Raw genomic sequence first — 25,050 nt, 5'->3', positions numbered from 1 at the left:
AAAAAAGCAACAACACTTATGACAACACAAAATTATGATGTAAATTAGGATATTAAAAGTATTTCATAATCTTGACTTGTCATAATTGTTTTTGTCATCATTTTGACTTGCCATGATTATAACCGTCATTGAGATGAAAAATTTAAAATTATGACAAAAAACTGTCATAATTATAACATGAAAATGGCCAAATCAATTGACAGACATAAAAAGTCATAATTATGATATAAAAAGTTGAAATTATAAGATAGTAAATCACTGAGATAAAAGTTGAAATGTACAAAAAACAATTGAGTCATATTTGGCAAAGTTGAAGTTAGGACAAAAACATAATTATGACATAAAAAGTCATAATATATTTTTTGTCATCATTTTGGCTCGTCTCAATTATAACTGTCACAATTTTTTGTCATGGTCACGTCATTAAATAAAAATATTGACAAAAAAGGTCTCATAATTTTGACTTGCAATGTTTGACATAATTTTGACTTACCATTATGAGAAAAACAATTGTCATAATTATAACATAAAAATGGCCAAATCAAATGACAGACATAAAAAAATCATTGGGATAAAAGTTGAAATTGACAAAAAAAAACAATTGTCGAAGTTTTGACAAAAACTTAATTATATCATAAAAAGTATCTCATAATTGTGACTTAATTGTAAAAAAAAAAAAATCATAATTTTGACTTGTCAGTTATAACTGTCATAATTTGTCATTATGAGATAGAAAATTAAAGTTAGATGTTAATAATTACGACATAAAAAGTTTACATTTTAATGTGTTTTTATTTATGAATTATATTAATGTTTATATTAATGTACTAAACATTTCATATATCAGTTGCTGATATAAAAAAAATTAGTTCCTTATTCCTTTTTAAAAAGTAAATTTTTCTTTTTAACATGATTGTCTTTGTAGACACTACGAACTGAAACGAAACGAAGACATCGTCTCGTTCTTCAACGACTTCAGCGATCACCTGGCGGAGGAGGCGTTATGGGAACTCTCGCTCAAGATCAAACCACGAAACATCTCGCGGCGCAGGACAGAGCGAGAGGAGAAGACCTAGAAGCTCAGAGACAATATATACGGTGAGACCTGAACCTCCTGCAGAACCTTGGGAACCCGCGCTAGAGTTCCTCATCCGGTTCTGGAGATTAATTGGGCTGAACCGAGACACGCGAGCTCCGATTTGCACCAATAACCTGAGACATTGGCAGTATTTTCCCCTTTAAAAACTCAAGAGGGGATTCCTAATTCAGTATCAATATACAAATATACAGAAACGCCCTCGCACGCGCGCACAGAGGGCTCAAGAGGACCCGAACGCTGTGATTTATGTGTGGGTGGACAGAAAGACACACTCTAAGAGGGCTTGGTTCATTTGGTTTTAATACACTGTGCCTGATGGAGTGAGTTCATGTTTGTTTGTCCCGTTTGGCCTCCCAAAGGTCAGTCACCCTACGATTCGCCCGCTGGGTGGACCTTCAGTCACCGCTCACACCATGTGATTGGGAAACGGGCGGACGTGTGTGCAATCTTATAACCGTTTTATAAGGAATATTCACTGATCTGTTGAATGTTTTGACAGACGCTACGAGTAATGGATAAGTGGAATATATTAATTTGCATATTAAAGACCGAACTGGACGTTTGGACTCATTTTTCACGTCATCTTGCGATTTGTTTTGTGTGATCATGTGCAACCTTCATTATAATTGTTTACCCCGTCACAATACCGACAGCCCCTCGAATCCCTACCTTAATACAAAAAGAAAACCTTCTATGTTTACAATTTGCATTGTGACGTTATTTTCAAGTTTTTTTTTCATGTTTCTTCCTCTTACCAATTCTCAATAGCTTGAGCAGTGAGAAATGCCAAAACCAGTGGTAAAGTGCATTAATGAGGTACAAACAAAATGGTAGTATTTGTACTTAATGTATGGCAGTTTAATTTTAAAGGGAGAAATAGGTCACGTTCATCAAACACAAGCAGAACAAATTAAAAAATGTGCAATTTATGCAAGTTTATTCATTACATCCAGTTCAATACATAAGAAATGTTCTATAAACAAGTCATCAGAACAAAAATAATTTGTTTTGCTCTTTTTTTTTGGTGAATGATGCTTATGGGAAAATGCTTGATATTCATGAAAATAGTGTCAAAATGCAAAAAAAACCCCCGCCTGAATGGTCCCCAAAATAGGCTCTTTTTTTTCTTTATTCAAAATAAGTTATCATTTTTATTTGTCTTGATTTATTGTGGCAAAAAATGAGCCGAGCATTTGCCGGAGCAGAGTCTGATGTCAGAGAGGGGCGGGGCTCGGTGTTGCCTGGCGGCGAGCAGTTGTGCATGTGATTTTTGATTCTTTTGGGATGTGTATGATATTATGTTCTGTATAAATGTACATGTACAGTTGTGATATATAATCTCCCATCATGTAGAGGGCAGTTATGAGGAAATATATTTTCAAACCAAATGAGTCATGCACTAAAATAACTAACATTATGAGGCAAAAAACACAAGGACTGAATATGCTGTGATCTCTGGGCATCAGAGAGCGTGCGTGTGTGTGTGTGTGTGTGTGTGTGTTAGAGAGAGAGAGAGAGAGAGAGAGAGAGAGAGAGAGAGAGAGTGAGAGTGTGTGTGTGTGTGAGAGTGAGAGACTGTGTGTGAGCGCGCGTGTGGTTTTTTACAGAACGTTGTTATTCACCTATGGGAGAAAGGAAGCTAAAAACGCTTTCTTCAGTGTGTGTTGTGTGGCGTCTGAGATGTTGACGTTTACTGACTCCTGGGAATTTTTTTTCCTGTTACACCTATAACATCCTGTATATTCAACCACCAATAAAACTGCTCTCTTTGTATTGTGTTTGCATTTTTCCAGCACTACATTTAGCACGTGTTTACAACCAGTGTTGTGCAAGTTCCTTCCAAACCGTAACACATTATAGATTACTTGTTAGGTATGGTAAGTAATCCTTTACCTTACAATATTACTGTCTCAGAATTGTAATGCGTTACATTACTCCTGTATTACTTTTGAGTTACTTTCATCAAAATAACTACAGAAGAAGAACTTAACATTCTTAAATGTCGTAATGTAGCTACTACAGAGCATTTTACATCCAGTAGATGGCGATATGATGGAGCCTAATGACTGTGGGCTATCCAGGCTACTAACAATATAGCATATCATTGGCAAAGTGAAGTCAAGACAATGCAAGAAAGGATGATAGACTGAATCACAAACGACTCAAGTCTGTTAAAAGTATGGTAGAGGTAAAGTGATTATCTGGCAATATTTGGGAATAGATTGGGTCTATTCATAGTAGACACAACAGAACTGTGTGTAAACTTTAATGACAAGATGCACATTTGTTCTTTTCTTATTGTTGTCATTATTTTATTCTGTTTGATTGTTGTGTTTGGTAAGGATCACTGAACACAATTGGCGGGACGCCTGGCTCTCTTTTATTGATCGCCTTTTTTTCGTATCATATATTTGAGTAATTATCATAAATTAGGTATCAATCGAAAGCTTACGAACTTAAAATTCATCCTGTGAAAACCGTTTTGAAATCGGACGTTGCGTTACCATGGAAACGGTACTCTAAATTCTTCTAGCGGGCTCCTCCCCTAGTGGGCAGTGTCATATTTCATATTACAAAATGTATTTTAACTGCTTTATAATCAAAGTCTTTTCTAATCTTTAAAAAACACATATCATCGGAAAGGTCTGGTGACTGATATTTGGGGACTGTTTTGTGATGGAAGCGATGTTTGGACAGAAATTTACAGGAAAATGCATTAAAAATGGAATGTGGATGATACCCGGTGGCTATTTTTGGTATAGCGCCTAAACAAAATCTCATGGGGACTTCAATTTTTGTGATATCAACTTCAAATTTGGAACACAACTTGGTTAGACATATGGCTTAGATTTTATAGTCATTTTAGAGTAAAACATTTTTGTAAAATATATATTTTATATAAAATAAATATTTAGTACAGTATTTTTCACTTACAGTAAATTTAAACTTCCATAACTTTTTCATACTTTCATGTTTTCAATTGCTTTCAATTCAGCAATAATCTGCTGAGTGTCTTCTTTAAAATGAGATTCATTTGTGTGGATATGTTTTTGTGAAATATCAGGACACAAATGTATATAATGACATAGGTATTACAAAAAGAGGGTGAAATATGAGGACGTTCCCCATGTCCTCACTTTTCAAAATGCTTATAAATCACACAGAATGAGGTTTTTTTTCACAGAAAGTAAACTGCAGTTTCCTGTGATGGGTAGGTTTAGGGGCAGGGTGTGTGTGTGTGTGTGTGTGTGTGTGTGTGTGTGTGTGTGTGTGTGTGTGTGTGTGTGTGTGTGTGTGTGTGTGTGTGTGTGTGTGTGTGTGTGTGTGTGTGTGTGTGTGTGTGTGTGTGTGTGTGTGTGTGTGTGTGTGTGTGTGTGTGTGTGTGTGTGTGTGTGTGTGTGTGTGTGTGTGTGTGTGTGTGTGTGTGTGTGTGTGTGTGTGTGTGTGTGTGTGTGTGTGCGTGCGTGCGTGTGCGTGTGCGTGTGTGCGTGTGTGTGTGTACGTACGTGTGTGTGTACGTACGTGTGTGTACGTACGTGTGTGTACGTACGTACGTGTGTGTGTACGTACGTACGTGTGTGTGTACGTACGTGTGTGTGTGTACGTACGTGTGTGTACGTGTGTGTGTACGTGTGTACATGTTTTTCTAGCCTGGTGGGGACTTCAACCTGACTGTAGACAGACTCATGGGGACTCGTGTCACCGTGGGGACCAAAAAAGCTTATAAATCATTCAGAATGAGTTTTTATGAAAATGCAGAATGACTCCTGTGAGGGCTAGGTTTAGGGGCAGTGTAAGGGGATAGAAAATACGGTTTGTACAGTATAAAAACCATTACGCCTATGGTGAGTCCCCAGAAGGATAGCGCACCAGACGTGTGTGTGCGTGTGCGTGTGCTTGTGTGTGTGAGAGAGAGAGAGAGAGAGAGAGAGAGAGAGAGAGAGAGAGAGAGAGAGAGAGAGAGAGAGAGAGAGAGAGAGAGTGTGAGAGTGATGGGTAGGTTTAGGGGCAGTGTCAGGGGATATAAAAACCATTACGCCTATGGAATGTCCCCACATTTCACAAAAACCCCCCTTTGAGAGAGAGAGAGAGAGAGAGCAATACACTATAATTTATTTAGTGCTAATAAAATGATTAAGCCTTTTTGGAGAGAGAGATGTTTAATATGACAAAATGTCGATAACGAAAAATAACTAGGCCTAGACTACTTTTGTCCTGAGCAGGTGTTGTCAGTGAACAGGCTGTAAAACTGTTGGACACTCATGAACACTCATGAAAAACTGACGCTGATTATCTGGGAAACATTCTCTAACCGCAGTCAAGTTGTGAATTCGTAGTAACATCAAAACAGGAGATCATGACTTTTACGCTGTGCTCAAAGTGATGCTCGGAGCTCCAGTGGTTTCTCTGTGGGTGAACAAGGATATGCTTTTTTTCATTGGTTGTTGCGTTAAATCTTACCCAGATACAATAATGCTATTTTCTGATTGTCTATTGTGTAGCTGCTTTCTTTTTTTTTGATTGGCTGATAAGTGGCAGGCTCGACTAAAAAAGAAGAACGGTTCCAAAGAGTGAGCGGCGCGGCCAGATAGATTTTGGGTGCTGCTACGGCATATTAAATATATGATGAATAGTTTTTCTGTGTGAGAAATACAATGTGTGGCGGGAGTGCGTGACAAAAGACCGAAATGAGTGACTGTCACGCTCAATGCGTGACACTTGAGAGCCCTGCAAGAGGTTCACAACACAAAACCGGCACAAAGTGCAAGAGATGTTTTTTGTATTATTATTATTATTGCTAGTGCTATTTCGCGACGTCGATAGTTCTTTCGGTTTTAGACAAAGGTTGCATTTGACTATTACGTTCTTCTTGTCCTTATATCTGACAAACTCGAAGTAATGCGCAGTCGTCCATCTCGCGAATGTAACTTACGGTCTTCTTCTTCTGCCATCTTCATTCATTAAGCCTTGTTTACTTTCGTTTAGCTCCGCTGGCTGCGCGTGCGCCTCGTCCGTTTGGGGAGGTGTTTACTCGACGCGCTCGTTGTTGTGCGGTTTTTTGAAATACAAAAATAGCAAACGACAGCCTTTAAGCCTTCTTTATTTACAAACTTGGACACCACACGCGGCTATTGACTGCCCACGAACAGGTTATAACTTACTTGCATTTCTCATTCGTTAATGTCTCGCGGTCTTGCTGTTTTGTGTTAAACGTGTTAAACGGGCTAAAGTTGTGTTGTAACGCAAGCGTTACTGAACATGTACCGAGTAAAATATTACTGAAAATTGTTTAGTAATGCCTTACACTACTGTTACAGCAAAAAGTAATATGTTACTGTAATGCATTAGCCTACTTTTGTACAAACAAAAGTAAATACATTTATAATGTTGCAAAACATTTCCATTTCACATAAATGCTGTTCTTTTGAACAAAGAATCCTGAAAAAAATGTCACTGTTTACACAAAAACATGAAGCAACACAAATTATTTCAACATTGATAATAATCATAAATGTTTCTTGAGCAGCAAATCCTCATATTATGATTTCTGAAGGATCATGTGACACTGAAGACTAGTAATGATGCTGAAAATTCAGCTTTGATCACAGGAATAAATTCTGACATTGTGAAGATGATAATAAGGTCACTAGTTCCTGCATAGTTACTAGGAAACACTTGAGTAACAAGTGATGCGTTTTAAGATTTTATTCAGAGTAAAAATAGATGATTGATTATGTCTCAGACACATAATAAATAATTTGTCAGTTACTTAATAGTTATTAATGACTAATCTCATTCAGTAATTATTGATTACTTAACAAGGAACTATCTCCTAAATTCGATATTACTTCTGATTAGTTAAGCTTGTTTCTATGTTAGTTAGCTGGTGTTAATGTAGTACTACTCATTAGTCCTGCATGACTTCCTGCATAGTTACTTATTAAAGAGATAGTTCACCCAAAAATGAAAATTAGCCCATGATGTCCAAGCTATCCTAGGTGTATGACATTCTTCTTTCAGACGAATAAAATCAGATTATAGATGACTAAAGCTAAATGTTTAATCTAAAAAGTTTTAAATATGGATATGTTTCTTACACAAAGTGCCACTTCGCCTCAGAAGGGCTTTATTAACCCTCCGGAGCCGTGTGGAGCAGTTATATGATGGATAGATGCACTTTTATGGACTTCAAAAATGACCCAACAAGTCACTTTCATTATAAAGCTTTGAAGAGCCAGGACTTTTTTAATATAACTCTGATTGTGTTCGTCTGACAGAAGAATGTAATATACACCTACACTGTTAAAAATCCAACTTATGTTTTGTATGACAAATTCAGCTTTTAAAGTTTATTCAACTATTTAACATGAAAAAAGTTTGTACAACTAAGTTGAGAAAACTCAAAAATGTTCTGCAGCTGGTTGCCTTAAACTTTTAAGTTTTCTCAAAAAAAATTTTTTTTTTTTTTTACAGTGTATAGGATGACTTGAGGGTGAGTAAATCATGGGTGTAGTAATCATAGTGTAATTTTCATTTTTGGGTGAAATAACCATTAAATGACAGACCATTATTCTAAAGTGTTACCCACAAAAATAAATGTAAAAATAACTAAATGTGAAGTCACGTAAGCATTTTCTCTTTAATATTTAAAAAAAGGTTTGTACAATAAATGCAAAACTGTTTTAAAATATTCACATTTCGGAACCAATTTCAGTAACATAAATTATACAGAGGAACATTCAAAATAAAGAGACACAACATCAGTGATAGTGAGATTAATATTTTAAATACTAAACAATCACTATAATTCACTAGAAGTATTTTACTTCATCTATATTGTCTTATCCTGACCAAACAGTTTATGATCTAGATAAGGCAAGAAACACCCATATCAAGCACTGAAACCGTTTAAAATGCCATTATACTCTTGATAATAGTAATGAAACCAGTTTTTTATTTTTCGCTCTGCCCGTGTGACTGAAAATCTCATGTTTTATAGTGAAAATACTTCCCAATGAGACGAATCGGGCAGTGAAATGCAGTTTTTGCTGATGTACCGCTGTGTTGTTACAGGTACTGATTATCAGTACAGGTACGGGCACTGGTTATCACAATATTTCAGAACGGATTGATATGATTCGTATGTAAATGATGACAGATAATGTAGAACATTAACTAGTTCACATATACAGATCAGTTCCGCTTTGAGGTCAACGGTCACACTGAGGGTCAGGTGACTCCGATAAGCAGCAGAAGGCATTCTTAAACTCGGTGACGAGTGAACCTGACAGAGATGGTGTGTTGGAAGCATGCAGAAAAATTCAAGCGTTCAGGTTTTCCGATGGTTCGACTCTCTTCTGCGTGTTTGTGTGTTAATGTGGTCGCGTGCTGGGCTCCAGTAGGGGCCGTTTCGCCGCGAGATTCCCGCCGCCGCTAGGGTTCTCACCGTGTTCGGCCACGCCCCTCTTTAGACTCCGCCCATGGCCGTGTCCGTTGACTGAACCCCTCTGCCATTTGCAGAGGTCACCGTTTAGGATGTCCTGAATATGCTGAACAATCAGGTTTATTGCCACTGTAGATTTAAAAGGCAAAAGAGAAGCAACGGGTTTGAAAAGCAAGGCTTAGTTTTGTACAGGCATGAATATTTTTGGCTCATACTTACCCATGTTATCAACTCCACGAGGTATTATGACATCTGCATATTTCTTGGTCTGAGTTGGAGAGATGTCACGAATGCATTAAATAACTATTGAATGTTATTTCAGCTTTTTTTCTGTGTGTGTGTGTGTGTGTGTGTTTTCTCACCGGAAGGCAGAACTCTTCAAAGGCCGGTTTAACAAACGTGGTGTACTGTGAGAGAATCTGTTCCAGATCTCGACCTCTCTTCATGTCACGCAGAACTAAACACACAATATCACACAGACGCTGTTATACAGGTAACATGTACACATCTATGGTAATTATTCTCATATTTCATATTTAGGTTACACTTTATTTTAAGGTGTCCGTGTTACAGTGTAATTATACATTTAAGTACTGAGTGATATTAATTACCTATGTGTACTTGCTATATAGGGTTATGTTTGGTTTAGGGTTAGCTGCATGTAATTATGCATAATGTATTAATGTGTTATTAATATAGTATCACATGTAACAAGGACACTGTAAAATAAAGTGTTACCAATATTTACATAAATTGAAATTAAAAATGTCAACTAAGCTAAAGACAGTGTCTGAAAATTTAATCAAATAAATTAAACAAATATGGACATTTAAAAGTTTGTGGTCAGCAAGATTTGGGGATTTTTATTAAATAAATTAAACGGTAAGGACACAATAAATGGATCAAAAGTGACCGTAAAGAAATTTAGAATTCTTCAAAATATTTCTACTTCAAAAAATCTATCACGGTTTCTACAATAATATGAAGCACAACTGTTTTCAACATTGATAATAATCATAAATGTTTCTTGAGCACAAATCCTCATATTATAATAATTTCTGAAGGATCATGTGACACTGAAAACTGGAGTAATGATGCTGAAAATTCAGCTTTCATCACAGGAATAAATTACACTTTACTATATATTCACATAGAAAACAGTTATTTTAAACTGTAATATTTCACAATATTACTGTTTTTACTGTATTTTTGATCAAATAAACGCATATTTCTGAACAACAGAGTACATAATAATTTTCTTAGTCATAAATGTGATTATTAAGTGATGTAATAATTAAGTTTTGCCCATTTTAAATTCTAATATCTAATTTTACAGTTTATTTTTTAACTCTTAAAATGCACTATTTCTGAACTATAATTAATAAGCACAAAACCATAAATACAAGATTAAAATGTGTCACCAAAGCCTGAACTTAACGATAACAAAACAGTAATTTTAAAGAGCACCTATCATGGAATTTTGAAATTTACCTTTCATGTAGTGTGTAACATAGATCTAAGTGAACAAAAACATCCTGCAAAGTTTGAAATATGACAGTGCACCGTATATATAGTTATTTTCTTTCAAAAGTAAGAGTCGACTCTGAGTCATTTTTAAGAATCGTTAGAAGACCGAAGCTTTTTCTCTGACTAGATGACGTCAACTTGTCAAGTTATTTGAATACGATACGCCCACTTATTGCGCTCCAAGACGCCAGTGAAAACTAGAAAACATTATGGCGACGAGACGCTGTGTTCTGAAGAGCGACTCAAAAGCAAACTTTTCATCTGCCCAAGGATGAGCATTTGAAGACTAAGTGGCTTGAAGACAAACCATACATCGTCGCGATTGTGTGTTTATTAGTCGTCAAATGTCTCTATTTGCATGTTTCGCGATCTCAGGAAGCTTTTATTATGGACTTCTATTATGGCACATGGTTCTTCTTCGTCTGTCTGTACCATATATGGACTACATGTGCACAGAGCGCCCTCCGGCTGCCAGTATGAATTGAAAACAACACATAAGAGACTCAATCGCTCATGATTAGGCTACATCCGCGCATTTTGAGGAAGTATTGAATAAAAAATACTCCTCTGTTTAGAAATTTGACACAGACATATGAGAATATATCAATATGTCTCCTCATCTGCACACTTTTGAACTAAAAGCCCTGAGGGATGTTGATTTGTCGCGAGTCTTCGTGAGGAGAATAGAGGAGTTTTTTTATGAATGAGATCAGCTGAGGCTCATATTACGATCAAACGGTACCGACGCGGTTTTCATATTCATAACTCCTGACACATATTAACAAATTACTGTCACTATAAGACTTTGAGAATAAAACAGAGGTAAAAAATGGAAGCTTGACTCTTAGATCTTTTAAATGATGTATAGATTGACATGGTAATTACTTACATCTGACAGTCATTTGAGCTAATTTAAACAAATAAAGCTTGAGGACGAATGAGCCCTCAATCCAGTTAAGTGGTTAAACCGAAAACCATTTATGGTGATGGTCGTTAAGTTTCCGAAAATATCTGCACAGACTATACCAATCACAACTGACTGGGTCATCGGACCAATCACCGCAGATTAGCGTCACGTAAAGGCGGGGTTTTGAAAAGTGAATCACTAAAGGAATCATTTGAGAATCGCTGTCAAAACAGGTAAAAATAATATATTCAAATAAAATTTTTGCTAGCACTTTATTTTACAGTTCTGTGCTGCATGTGCACACTATATACTTATTATAGTTATTACAATAACTGGGTTATTACTAGGTACTAACCCTGAACCTGACTTTAACCCATGTAGTTACATTATATTACCTGAAGTTTCTCGAGTAACTACACTGCAATTACTGCCAAATACATGTACTGTAAAATAAAGTGTAACCAATTTTTTGTTTATTTGGCAATCGTTTAAAAATGTGTGTGCGCTATTTGTATGCACACACACACATATATATGTATGTGTATATATATATATATATATATATATATATATATATATATATATATATATATATATATGTGTATATATATATATATATATATATATATATATATATATATATATATATATGTATATATATATATGTATGTATGTATGTATGTATATATAATATATATATATATATATATATATATATATATATATATATATATATATATATATATATATATATATATATATATATATATATATATGTATATATATATATGTATGTATGTATGTATGTATATATAATATATATATATATATATATATATATATATATATATATATATATATATATATATATATATATATATATATATATATATATATATATATAATATGTGTGTGTGTGTGTGTGTACATATTATATAAACACAAACCTTTATGTTAGATGCGATTAATCGTGATTAATGGATTTGACAGCACTAATTACATTATATAAACTTCTAAATAATAACACTTGTGTGCTTTACCTCTGCGAGACAGGCGTACATCTGAGTCTGTGTCTACGAACAGTTTCATGTGGAACATGTCTCTGACTTCCTGTGTGTAGAACACCAGAATCCCTTCAAACAGCACCACATCTGCGGGATACACACATATCTTCTCTGGCAGCCTACACACACACACAAACACACACGATTGACACTCATTAAATACTGTTATCAGACTGACGATTACATGCTATCAATGTACACGTGAAGAGAGAGGGAGAGAGAGAGTCTCAGCATGTGTGACATTGGTTGACGTGTCATTATCAGGAAATGATGTGTGTGGCCTGGTAAACCCTACATTATGGGGGAAAATGTCACCATAAATGGTCATAGGTTTAGGGGTGTGTGTGTGTGTGTGTGTGTGTGTGTGTGTGTGTGTGTGTGTGTGTGTGTGTGTGTGTGTGTGTGTGTGTGTGTGTGTGTGTGTGTGTGTGTGTGTGTGTGTGTGTGTGTGTGTGTGTGTGTGTGTGTGTGTGTGTGTGTGTGTGTGTGTGTGTGTGTGTGTGTGTGTGTGTGTGTGTGTGTGTGTGTTATTGCCTGGAATGGGTGACAAAGTCGTATGTTGGAACTTCCACCACCTTCCCTTCTACTATATCCTTCAACGTCTGACACATGAACTCCGTATCAAACGCATCTGACAGAGAGAAAACATAAATAGTGCAATGAAAACTGACCCACATGTCACTCCAACCTTAATTTGCTGCCCTTGTTCCATTGATTTTATGTTTGTAAGCACATACAAATCAAACAACATGAGGGTGAGTAAATGACCACCACATTTTCATTCATGGGTGAATTTTTATAGTTTTGTTTTACCTGGATGGTCAAAGTTGTACTGGCCTTTCAAAGCTTTGGCCTTCTGCTCTGGAGTGAGGATCCGGTAGAAACTGTCCTGGCTGACGATAGTGACCTTCCTCTGGTGGTGATCCACCTTGTTCTGACCCAAAAGCTCCATGATTTTGGCGCACACCGTGGACTAGCAAGAGAAAGACAGCAGTTAATGGGACCTGGGATGACAGTCTAGTGACTAGTTCATGTTTAATTGCATCAGCCTAAATATCATTACAGGCACTAGACACCAGATTTAAAGATAAGGGTCTTTTGTCATTGCTATGCTATAGTTCATTTCTATGTAAAAAATAAATAAATTCACATTGCATTGCCTATGCTGCATGCATTTTATACATTATGATTTAACTTTCATGCATTTCACTAAAATGCAAATGCAATGCACTATTTATTCAAAGCAAAAAAAGAAAGACATGCTGACTGAGACTAGCCTAAGCGACAACATGTACAGGTTTGCATGCATTAAAACGTCCAGTCCAGCAGTGTGCATCAGTTTCCATCATGCACACAGTGTCTCGTACCTTTCCACTGGCTGTTCCTCCGCTCACCCCGATCAGGAAAGGACGGTGGCGCGGCCGCTCGGTTTCACACAGCAGTCCGGCTGGGTTCATGCTAGTACAGTTGGAGAAACTCCGTTTCATTCAAGTAAATCGTTCTGGATGTGATCGGTCATCAGTTGGAGGCTGTCAGGGCGGTTTGTAGTCAGTTACAGTCTGGCTTCACTATCAGCCACGGCCGATTAAGTCCTCCAATATCACAGGACTGGTTAAGACTAGAGAACATAACACTTCTCTTCCACCGCGAGGCGCTCAGCGACTCTGGAAGACATTTCCTCATTGAGGCTCATGCAAATCTCATGGTGTTTTTTGTCTTATAGGAGACGTTTATAGTTTTGAAAGTATCATCTTGTAAACGGCCGAGATTGATTACTGGCATAAAAGTGGAAACGGCATCATTAGTCTGTGTAATAATGTTGTTTAATGCAGCCTTGTATGGTCACCGCAAACGACTGTGATTGATCCGTCCTGGTTTACCGCTGAGAAAAGTAACAGGTGTCATGTGACCCGTCGTCGCTTGTGCGCATTCTGGGCAACAATCTACTGATTTGTGTTGAGATAAGGAGATGTTTTATTACATGCTGAATTGAATGATTCCACGGATTTAAAAGTAGAACTATTATTTGATCCTGACCAATAAGAGCAGACCGCTAAGCCCCGACCATAGCCGCATCCCTGCTTTACTGTTGAACGCCATTCTAGCGCCTTTTTCTGTTTAAATATGGTTTCGCTTCTGAACGTTGCTGCTGCGTCACGCTGCGCGCGCAAACTCCGCCGAACTTGTAAACAAAGTCATTACTTATTGCAAATCGTGTTAAAAACGATTTATTCTGATGTATTAAGTAGAAATTTGTTTATGGTGGCTCTTTTAAAACAGACTATTTTGATATATTATGTTATTAAATATTTTATTACTATTCCTTGCTATTTTTTTTTTTACATTAAAGGCACAATATGTAGTTTTTCGCAGATAGATGCAAACGGCTGGACATCAGCGGAGCTTTTATTATGCTACAGTCTCTGCTTCTTCCGTTCATGCTTATGTGGGGTAACACAGCGCTGTTTTATCGGCTGCGTCCGAAACCTGGAAAATGCCACCTTCGGAGGATACATTTCAAGGCAGGAAGGCATGTCCGAATCTAATGTTAGCTTAACTTCCTGTCTCCTGAGAGACCTTCATCTGATTGATTTTTTTAAGGCAGCATATTTGTATCCTTGGCTGCCTTTGATATCCAAACAATCCTGTGCTTTCCACTCTGTGACAGTTGAGCTAGAAAAAAAGATGGCATCTGAAAGTTGCGTTTGCGGGTCAGTTTGTGTGTAAATGTACATTTTTTTTACCAACATTTTCCACTTCTGATGTCATTTCTACCGAGAAATGACTAATGTAGTAGTTAAATATGTGTTTAGTTCTCACCAAAGCTCTCTCTATTTTGCTGTAGATCATTAAACGGTTACACTGCCTAAAAAGTCTGTCCGAAATCAGTTGCGTGAGGTGCCTTCATGCACAAATGCTGCCTTACAAGCCATCGTCTGATAAGGCAGCGAGGCAACAAGTCAGCTGACTAGGTTTTCGGACGCAGCCATCATATTAGACACATTTGAGTGTGTTGAAAATGTTATAATGTTAAGGGGCGGTCACACTGCACTTTTCGTGCCATTGACTTCCATTCAAACGCATGTGAATGCATCAGACCGGAAACGCAAGCTCAGGCGTAAAGTTTCACATTTCGCTGCATTCCAAAGTTCAAGTTTGGCTTGTGTTTCTAAATGGCAATGCATTGCAAATAAAGCTGGAAATCGAGGGTAACGCGGGTATGACCTCATTGACGGTCCATGTCCTGGTTAAAATTGCTTATTTCTAAACATTCTTGGAAACATTTGGGATTAGTACACAAGTCAACTAAATATATAACACTGTTCTAGTGGTTTTAGGATATTTTAATCCAAAAATCTTACATATTGTGCCTTTAACTAAATGTACATTTTATAGAAAAAGTATCTTCATGTAATACTTATAATCAGTGTTAGGTGTAATTAATTAAGTAATCTAACTACTTTTCCCTTGGAAAATAATCTTAATAATCTCTCTGTAATTTAATTAGTTACTTCTGATGTAATTGCATTAAACACAGTATAGACTATAGAACAATTATATATAAAACAGTAGTGGATTTAACATCAAAATTGAATGTTCAATGTCCCCTTCACACACTTTCAGTTCAAGATAATAATTTATGCAATTGTATTGTTTATTTGAAAGAATCAAACGTGTAGTTTTGTGTCTATCCTTGTATTGAGGTTGATATGGGATTTAGAAAGTAATTAGTAACAAGCAATCCGTTCATTTTTAGAGAGAGTAATCAGTACAGTATCTAATCACACTGTTAAAGATTAGTAGCAAGAAAATAATTACTTTTTAGATTAGGCTAACTTACCCAGCACTGCTTATAATATGCTTTAGTCCATTTTTAGAATGTCCAACCCTCTTAGTTTGTGTTTTGCTCGTAAATGTTGTTTGTTGCAAAACCAGTATTGATTTAGTTGTGTTCATGTTTACCAGTCGAAGGTCGCTGATATAGTGCAAGTCATTTGAAGATGTCAAAGGATATTTGAGTGAAAATATTGCAGTGACCACAAGGTGGAGCCAAACACTTAATAAACTCTGATGAGGTGGTTGATTTTCAGTGCTTTAATAAGAATATAATATATATACAAAATACAATGAAGAGCTCTTGGTAATTACAAGACCTGCACTGGTAGTTTTAGACAGTCAATGTAAATGTTCATCCATCATGTTTTGTCCGACCCATCGCTCAGATGTGGCGGTTTCTGTTCATCTGGATTATTTCTGGACACCTCCTTTATTGATTCCTCTGCAACGATTTCCAGAGCCTCGTTCCCTTGAACTCTTCGGACTGATTCTCCTTTAGCAGCCAGGATCTCCTCAATGTTTCTATGGCAAATACAGAAACACACACAAGTCAACGTCACAATACATTTTTTGTTATAATGCTTTAGAGCAGGGCTCTTCAACCTGGAGTCCACAAGGACGCACACGCTAGTGGGAAAGTTTCGAGAAAAACATTGTTTAAAAAAAAAGTTCCAAAAACATATTTAAATAAATAAAAAAAGTTTAAATAAATAAACCTAGCAGTACAGTTACAGTACTTTAGTAGAAAATAAATAAAAAATGTAATAATTTATTTTCCAAATTTATAATTTATTATAATTATACTTTTTTATTTTCAGTAAAATTAATGTAATATATTTTTGTTCAATAATATTTTTGTATTTTAGAGAATTGAATGGTACTAGTTAATATTTATGCAATAATTATGATAATTTCCCCCCCATTGAAAATAATAAAATCTTCTGTTAAAGCAGTATTTCATGTTAAAATAATACATTTTTGAAGGCAGATCTGTCATGTGCTGGGAGTTAAAAAAATAAAAACCTATCTAATGCCATGGTGTAAATTCTCTAGTTGGTTTTATACATAAATTCTTATTTTTATTAAGTTTTAATTTTAATTTGGATATCTTTAGACATTCACAAAAAATACTTTTTTTGTCAAGGTTTAGATTTTTATTTTATTTTTTATGTTGCATTAATTTTATTCCAGTCAACCCTGAACACAGAGAAAGACCTTTTGTTACACATAACATCAAAATTCAATAAAAATGTAACAGAAGCTGTGATTAAAGCATATTCGTTTTTAAGTCTTTTGGCTCAATTTTGCCATATTGTTACAGCCACACCAGTTCATTTGTGTGTTTATAATAGTGTGGTGTGTGTGTGTGTGTGTGTGTGTGTGTGTGTGTGTGTGTGTGTGTGTGTGTGTGTGTGTGTGTGTGTGTGTGTGTGTGTGTGTGTGTGTGTGTGTTTGAGTGTGTTTGAGTGAGTAGGTGTGTCTGTTTGGTATTTTTGATGTTTTCGAGTGTAAACTTTTTCTTGCGGTCCATTTTTACTGCGTTGTGGCTGAATTATTGATTTTATTTTTATTTCACACATTTGCAAAACCTTGCTTTGCGTTACAGTCACACCAGTTCATATACGTGTGTCTGTGTTGTCTGTTTTGCACATATTGATATTTTAGAGTGTCGTCCCTTCATTGCTGTGCACCTTTTCTGCATTGTGGCTGATTTGTAGATTGTACACACAAAACATACTCTGTATTTTCATATTTTTGCCTATTTCCCAATCATTTCCAATGGCATTTATTTTTAAACACGAACAACCACGAGTGCGACTATTGTGACGTCCATTTAGCTTTTTTGAGGTCACATATAACGATAACCACAAAGGTCATAGAGTTTCGTAACATTTCAATGAATGAACATATTGTTATGCTCAACACAGTTAGTCTTAGAGCTGGATGATTAACCGAAAACTAAACTAATGCTAATTTATCTGATGTACAACAAACAGAAATTTCCTTCAAGTATTTTAAAATCACAAAATGCACTTTCATTAGAAAAAAATATCCCACCTTTAATAGTAGAAAATATTTACAGTACAAACCTTATCAGTGAACTATGAGGGCAAAAAAAGAAAAAAAAGAGCAAAATAATCATTCATTAATCGCAATCGAGGTAAAATGTTCAGTTAATCGAGATTTTTTGTAAAATTGTTACAGCCCTAGTCAGTCTTATTGTTTAAATCTGGTTTTCTTGATTTACCGCAAGTACCATGTTTTTACCATGCCTAATATCGATCTAACTTACTGCAGTGTGAACAAGGGTCTCATAGTAAACGCCGAGCGAACGCACAGAATAGCGTTATAACTTTCAACACACTCAAATGTTTCCAATATGATCGACAGCGCTGCGTTACCCCACACACACATGACTGGAAGAAGCGGAAGCGGCGACTGTGGGATAATAAAAGCGCCGCTCAATCTCTGCGTCATCAAGCTACAACTTTGTTTTGAATAAGCGACCTCTAGCAGCAAAAAATTACATATTGTGCCTTTCAGTAGCTTTTATACGTGCCTTAGAAAGAATGAAAAACATTACTAGTGTGCATCTAGAGTCAAAACAATGGCACTGACAAATGTTTTCCAAATGTGGGCTGATGAATTCTTCAAGCCGGGTCGAAACATAAACATCGCGTTCATCAATAATATGCATCTGGAGCTGAAATGGAAAATGATGGGCCGCCTCAAGAACTTCCTGCTCTCGCTGCTGCACCTCTGAGCGCACCACGCCAGGGCCTGAAACATTTTCTCAATTGCCCAATTAGCTACGATGAGCATTTACTACTTTTAAAAAATGCGGGTCAGGAAGCGGGTCGGGTACAATATTTTCTTCTTTTTTTTTGCGGTCCGAGTTGCGGGCGCGTTAGTTGAAAACGTCGGTCGGGTGCGGGTTGTTTATACATTGACCCGCGCATCACTGGTGTGCATCTAGAGTCAAAACAATGGCACTGACTAGGGATGCCACAATTCTCAATATAATATTGAACCGTTCGGTACGGCATTCACGGTTCAATACGCGCTTGTGAATTGCATTTTTTTTTCCGGTTTTGCATTTAATTATTTTTCTACAAATTATATTATTTGCCTCCATCCCAATACTGAACAACGCGACATAACTGTTTTAACATGCGCTTCTCTGAGCGTGCGCACTAAAAGCCTGTCAAACACGTGATTACTGGACTAAGAAGTCGTCTTACTGGGCTAATACTGTCAAATACACTCACTGTCAAACACAGTCGGTTACGTCTAAAGTGAAAGTAAAATCGGTGTGTGTCTGTATATTAGATGCGCAGGTCTTAAATTGACAGCAGGCAGCCTATAGTGAACCTCTAAAATGATGTCATTATTTACTCACTCTAATATTGTTCCAAACCTGTATTCATTTCTCGATGACAGAATTTTCATTTTTGAGTGAACTATCCCTTTAATGTGAATTCCCTCACTGCTCTTGACTGAAGAACTTTAATACAGTAGCTTTAATAAGAATCAATGTATATTTTATAGTGAAGTCTATGTAGTGTTTTATTTGGACATTTATTCATTAAATTTCATACTTAAATACTGCTGTAAATCTTTTATTTTATATTATACTATACACTAGGAATGTGTTCAAGGGTTTTTTTTTAAGTAAAGTTTTAAGTTTAAGTAAGGTTTTTCAATTCTTTTAAGTAAAATAAAGAAAGAGTATTGCAATAAAAAATAGACTTTTTTTCTCCTTAAGCTCTTGCTGTTCCTGTCGCCTAAGAATAGAATAACAAAAAACTGATGTGACAAGCCATCAGAACCCAACCGAAAACCGTGATTAAAAACCGAGATATGTATTGAACCGTGGACTACCTGTATTGTTGCATCTCTAGCACTGACATATTTTAAGGGATACAAGTTGCTCTCAGTTCAAACAGCTCAAACATGCATTTTAGTCTGGGACTATAGGCTTAAACCCTGTCTGTGAAACCAGGGGGCTGAAAAGCCCTGCTTTAAAGAACACAGTCAAGTACATTTTTCCCTAGATATTTTCCCATACACACCTTTTCCCCTCCAGGTCAGAGAACCAGTTCAGGTTATCAGCGATGACGTGGTGGTTGTTGCATCCAGGACACGTTACTATGACAACACCCTTGTGATAGGCTATCTTGGATATTTTCTTCATGGAGCGAGTGGAGCACACCTAACGAGACAAAACAAGTAAATGACCGAGAAATGCTATCTAATTAGGCTAGTAAAAAGTTTCCCTAGCTGGCTGAAGAGTCACATAAACAGTAGTATATGCTGAGCTCTTACTTTGCAGGTGTACACCAGCTGATAGTGCGTCGACTGCACCTGCCCAACTGCTTCAGTCCTGCACGCAGAGCTTGTGAAGCTCCTGCAGAAACTCAATCTGCCTCCGTCCTGGGACGCCACTGATGAATTAGTGAAGGGTAAGGAGGTGTTTGGGGCTGATTTCTGTGCCTCCGCGTGTTTGCCTCGAGCGCGACCGTTTGTTTTGGGCACAGACAGACTTCCCGCACCACGTGATCTCGCTATTCTCGGTCTGAATAAAAAGAAAAATAATCGAGAGCCCATCATCGAAACGTTGTTTAACACACACGCGCGATATCTCTCAAATGTCAGACCTGCTCAAACAGAGTTGAATCCATCGTCGCTTGCCGATGACGTCAAACCGAAGCCCCGCCCATCATGTTTATTTACCAGTGACCATGTGGATTACGTCAGTTAGAGATTAAAAATGGAAAGTATGGTGTTTTCAACTTTTTAAGAAATACATTAAAGTAATTGTTTTGGAAGATTTTTTAAAATCACCACAGAGAGCACAAAAATAATTATCACATTTTCATAGGTATAATACACATAATATCCTCCTGTCCTCTTATCCACTGTCCTCGCACGAGAACATTATATTTTTTATTGAACTTCTCTAACACCATGTCACGTGTCACCAGAACAACAATTCCATGGTCTTTAAAAATGACTGAATTATCAAATTTAGCACTCTTATGGAAATTATGTTATCATTTAAATCTGACTAATTTTCAAATTGTCATAAATTGACATGTTATGGGGTTTCAAATCAAAATATGACTTTACGGCTTTGATTTCATATGTCCTCAATAGAGGACACCGTGACTTAAATCGTGTTTATCAAGCATTTTAGGAGACACAATGAGTGAATAGGGAAAGAAATGACATATCAATGTTCCTATAAAATATTAGATATTATTATGAAAATGTTGCCAACTATTACTCCCATTATTTTACACTTCTTTTGTCATTACATGTTGCCCCAAGAACACATTAATATTCAAATTAGACAGTGAATACATTGCATTAATGGGAAAACATGAGCATGTTTACTCGCCTAAAGTAAAATGGTTTATCAAATCATTCCGTTATATCTTTCATAACATAGTTGAGAATCATCTTTAAACAAAGTTTGGTTAAAAAAAATCCCATTGTGTTTGCCTATACATGTAATTTCCTACCATTTTATAGTTTAAAGTGTCCACATACGAGGACATATCATAACATGAGTAAAATATTTCAACAACAACAAAAAAAGTTATGCTCTAACATGAAAAAACATGAACAACTTTGTTTTCCTGGGTCTTAGGAGGAAATGACTTAGTTATTGTACGAGTTATGAAATGATCTGGTTGTGGCTTTAACATTTCTGTTTTCTTGGCTGATTTTAATGTGACTTGCGTGCTTGTTGGGAGAGGCTTGTATATGCCAAACTTTGCTCACAGTGGTGAATAAGTGTTTCACTGATAGCCTGCATGAGGAGTCTTTAAGTAACATTTGTTGTAGTCCTGCATCATAAACAAACCTAATGATAACGGTGGTGAAATGGCCTTATAGCCTACGCACCACACACTCACACATATTTTAAGTGAATATACTGTAGACTAATTATGATTATCATGCTATTATTATCGATTCATCATACTAGTAAACAGTGGTAAACACCTCGCAGACGATGTTGTAACATCTGCTTCCCTTTAGCATTAGAGGAGGAGAACCGCATGATGTTATAGTAACGTCACATTTCCGTTATTCAACAGTTGTGACTTTTCTTGACTTGCCGCGCGCATGTGTCTTACGACAGTTCCTTCGGTTACAATTACAGTAAACGGTCAGACGACCTTCATCTCACAAGGATAGTCTGCACCGTCCGCTCCACCCTGCGTCAAAGTCACGCCCGCGTGTGCGGTATCAGCGCGGCCCCAGTCAACGCGCCCGGTCGCGCCGCAGTACGAAATACAAATCCTACTATGGCGAAGGATACGGCTCATGAATATTAATTGACTCGTGTTGACGTTGCTCGGGCACGTTCTTGGAGTGTCCATCACGTAACGTAATTAAATATTCATGACCCCGGCTTTCTGACCTGAGCGAATGCAGATGTGTGTCATTTAATGTTGGAAAGAGTCGCTACAAAAATTCAGAAAAAAACAGTTGCATTCTTTACTTCAAATTATATTTTATCATTAAAGAAGAAGACCATTTTTTTGGACACATTTTCTATCGCTTAAAAAAAAATATATAAACTCACTGACGGTTATATCGCAGGTTAACAACAATATCCAATATTTATCAAATTGGGAAAATCAGAATACAATCATATAAGATTATAATAATTATATATGTTTTAATAAATTCTATAAAGTTTTAAATGTATTCTATAAATAAAATACATTTATATATATATATATATATAATGTATTTTATTTATATAATTTATTTAAAATTGATATAATTTAAATAAAATAATTTACATTTGAATTATACAGATTTTTAATAAATAATTATATACTCTATAAAATCGATTTAATTAAATTATTATATTTAAATTATATCGATTTTTAATCAATTCTATCAATAAAATAAAGTATATGATAGGCTATAATATGAATTATAACATGATATAAAACTCACTAAAGTTAATATTATAGGTTAGAAATAATATGGCAAAAAAAAAAAGTAAGATATCACAATGGCGATCAGAATCTTAATGAATCACAGATTTTAAAGTAAAGCTATCTAATGTTATAAACTAATTTTGCAGTGCTTCGGCACTGTACATTGGACACTATTGTCATGCAAATTAAGATTCGCTCAATTGAACAGATTCGTCGATCCGCCGAATCCGCCGAAAATGCATTTTTATATATATAATGTATTTTATTTATATAATTTATTTAAAATCGATATAATTTAAATAAAATAATTTACATTTGAATTATATAGATTTTTTATAAATAATTATAAACTATAAAATCGATATAATTCAATTATTATATTTAAATTATATCGATTTTTAATCAATTCTATCAATAAAATAAAGTATTTGATAGGCTATAATATGAACTATAACATGATATAAAAATAATATTATAGGTTAAAAATAATATGGCAAAAAAAAGTAAGATATATCACAATGGCGATCAGAATCTTAATGAATCACAGATTTTAAAGCAAAGCTATCTAATGTTATAAAATAACTTTGCAGCGCTTCGGCACTGTACATTGGACACTATTGTCATGCAAATGAAGCTCCGCTCAATTGAATAGATTCGTCGATCCGCCGTCAGATTGGGGCCCGCGGAGTTTCTTTCAGCCAATCAGGATTGGCCTAGCGGGCCAACGTAAAGTTACGTCATTAATGTTTATGAGCCGAGCCTTCGCTGTAGTAGGTTTCGAACCAGACGAATCCCGGGAGGCTCAGCTGACGCGTATTCCTGGGCGTGGCTTAGCCGCGTTCCTCAACTCTTTCCTCGGGCTGCGGAGTGTGTGAAGCTGCCGCTGTGGATCGTGGACCGGAGGAAAGACATGTATCAGTTATGCGCCACAGGAGCCAGAGATCCACTCAGTAACGAGGCCGGTGAGTTGCGCCCGATGTGTGTGTGTGTGTTTCTCAGGGGTTTGGATGTGTTCAGGGTGTGTTCGACAACACAAAACGCTTTTAGGAGACCAACAAGACAAGCTTTAATTTTCCACCCACGGAAAATCATTAAACTGCAGGCCAAGGACTGAGTGTGTGCGCTTAACTTTGTGCGTCTTGAGTTAGTCTATAAATTAAGGAATTGTTGTGTTTCGGTGCTTGTGATTTTTCAGTATCCACTGCGTGTTTCCTGTGGTTGAGTCTGGATCTGGATCTGATCTCATGTAATTTTATAGGGCCCCTTAAAAACTAGGGGTTTTCAAAGTGGGGTCTGCATGGGAGCACTAGGGAGAAGTTCAGAGAAAAATAAATGCATAATAAAAATAAGATGATAATGAAATAAAATTGATTAAAATCAATAACAAAATGGCTAAAATAAATCAATAATAAAAAAGAAATAGTCAAATCATATCAAAAATAGAAACAGAATATTTTCCATATAATATTACACACATTTTCACAGTATAAATTGAATCTTTATACGTAGGCCTACACATAATAGATGACAGCCTGATATTGATTATACAGTCACTCAGACCAATTAGAGCTGGAGGTAAAAATGCAAGTGTTTTTCTCCACTTACTGTAGTAATAGAATGATTTTCGTACACTCCCTGTTGGGTGTGTTGTGGGTTAGTGGTTAAAAATCTAGGCTAGTAACCTGTTGGTTGTTTAAACCTCATGATGGGTGCACCGCCATTGTGTAACTGAGGGGGTCTGTTCTTCACACAAAGCTGCCATATCGCTTCAGAAGACGGCACAGAAGTGTCATGGACTCCTTTTCCATCATTCGCATTCATTATATTTAGTTTGTTTTGTCCTATAGCATGGTGTGTTCTATTCAATTCTGAGCCTGAGGCGAGAGATACGTGTGTTTTGAACAAGTGCAGGCCTGATGTTTGTTCTCCACGCGTGTGAAGATGTGTTTGCTAGCCGGGGCAGGAAGCATGGTTGATCTGAGCAGGACACACCCGTCGTAATTGACTGGCTGCAGTTTGGGGTGTAAAGCCCAAAGCCTGCATGTCTGTGGTGGGACGCCTCACACAAGACCCATGACCTCATAAACTTTCTAGCATCCGTCAAAGAGTCGAATGCATCAGAACGACCGAATGAATGCACAAATACAAAATGATGCATATATTTTAGGTCTCGACATTAAGCCGTGTAATGTGCTTGATCGGTCATTCAC

At 36.4% G+C, this 25,050-nt stretch overlaps 4 protein-coding genes across 10 annotated transcripts in view; 2 read left to right on the top strand and 2 right to left on the bottom strand.

The window, feature by feature from the left end:
• The window catches only part of rapgef1b (Rap guanine nucleotide exchange factor (GEF) 1b), an 82,845-nt gene extending 79,973 nt beyond the window's left edge, over nt 1-2,872 (top strand). For all 5 annotated transcript variants that reach the window (XM_079835502.1, XM_079835501.1, XM_079835499.1 and 2 more), the window contains one exon: nt 926-2,872. In XM_079835502.1, the coding sequence (XP_079691628.1) occupies nt 926-1,076 (151 nt within the window). In that variant the 3' untranslated portion in view covers nt 1,077-2,872. The remainder of the gene's footprint in view (nt 1-925) is intronic.
• Nucleotides 2,873-7,569: 4,697 nt separating this feature from the next.
• uck1 (uridine-cytidine kinase 1) lies at nt 7,570-16,029 on the bottom strand. Of its 3 annotated transcripts, none has more exons than XM_079835495.1 (8): nt 15,883-16,029; nt 13,409-13,705; nt 12,855-13,014; nt 12,576-12,672; nt 12,018-12,160; nt 8,906-9,000; nt 8,763-8,811; nt 7,570-8,672 (listed from the first exon to the last, which is right to left on the bottom strand). In XM_079835495.1, exons 2-8 carry the CDS (start codon nt 13,526-13,528, stop codon nt 8,473-8,475), a joined length of 864 nt encoding a protein of 287 aa, XP_079691621.1. In that variant the 5' UTR covers nt 13,529-13,705; nt 15,883-16,029; the 3' UTR covers nt 7,570-8,472. The 3 variants fall into 3 exon arrangements, with proteins under 3 accessions (XP_079691621.1, XP_079691622.1, XP_079691620.1); XM_079835496.1 differs by having other exon boundaries at nt 13,409-13,570; nt 15,883-16,027; XM_079835494.1 differs by having other exon boundaries at nt 13,409-13,499; nt 15,883-16,023.
• On the bottom strand, nt 15,883-20,596 carry dnlz (DNL-type zinc finger). Its single transcript, XM_079835497.1, has 3 exons — nt 20,205-20,596; nt 19,952-20,091; nt 15,883-16,400 (listed from the first exon to the last, which is right to left on the bottom strand). The coding sequence occupies exons 1-3, from the start codon at nt 20,487-20,489 to the stop codon at nt 16,238-16,240; spliced, it is 588 nt and encodes a 195-aa protein (XP_079691623.1). The 5' UTR covers nt 20,490-20,596; the 3' UTR covers nt 15,883-16,237.
• A 3,079-nt stretch (nt 20,597-23,675) lies between these two features.
• lrrc8aa (leucine rich repeat containing 8 VRAC subunit Aa) overlaps nt 23,676-25,050 on the top strand; it is a 63,298-nt gene continuing 61,923 nt past the window's right edge. The window contains exon 1 of the mRNA XM_079834067.1: nt 23,676-23,802. The gene's annotated coding sequence lies outside the window, so the exon portion shown is untranslated. The remainder of the gene's footprint in view (nt 23,803-25,050) is intronic.

This window comes from Gobio gobio (genome assembly GCF_949357685.1).
Source record: "Gobio gobio genome assembly, chromosome: 14".
Taxonomy (NCBI): domain Eukaryota; kingdom Metazoa; phylum Chordata; class Actinopteri; order Cypriniformes; family Gobionidae; genus Gobio; species Gobio gobio.
This window is presented reverse-complemented; position numbering and strand designations above follow the sequence as displayed.

Coding starts and splice junctions, on each gene's coding strand:
- uck1 (XM_079835494.1), bottom strand. CDS start 15,998: ATGAACACAACTAAATCAATACTGGTTTTGCAACAAACAACATTTACG. Junction 12,673..12,854: donor GTACAACTTTGACCATCCAG/GTAAAACAAAAC, acceptor TCTCTCTGTCAG/ATGCGTTTGATACGGAGTTC. Junction 9,001..12,017: donor TGTACGCCTGTCTCGCAGAG/GTAAAGCACACA, acceptor TTGTGTGTTTAG/TTCTGCGTGACATGAAGAGA.
- dnlz (XM_079835497.1), bottom strand. CDS start 20,489: ATGATGGGCTCTCGATTATTTTTCTTTTTATTCAGACCGAGAATAGCG. Junction 20,092..20,204: donor AGCTGGTGTACACCTGCAAA/GTAAGAGCTCAG, acceptor TTGTCTCGTTAG/GTGTGCTCCACTCGCTCCAT. Junction 16,401..19,951: donor TCTGACCTGGAGGGGAAAAG/GTGTGTATGGGA, acceptor TATTTGCCATAG/AAACATTGAGGAGATCCTGG.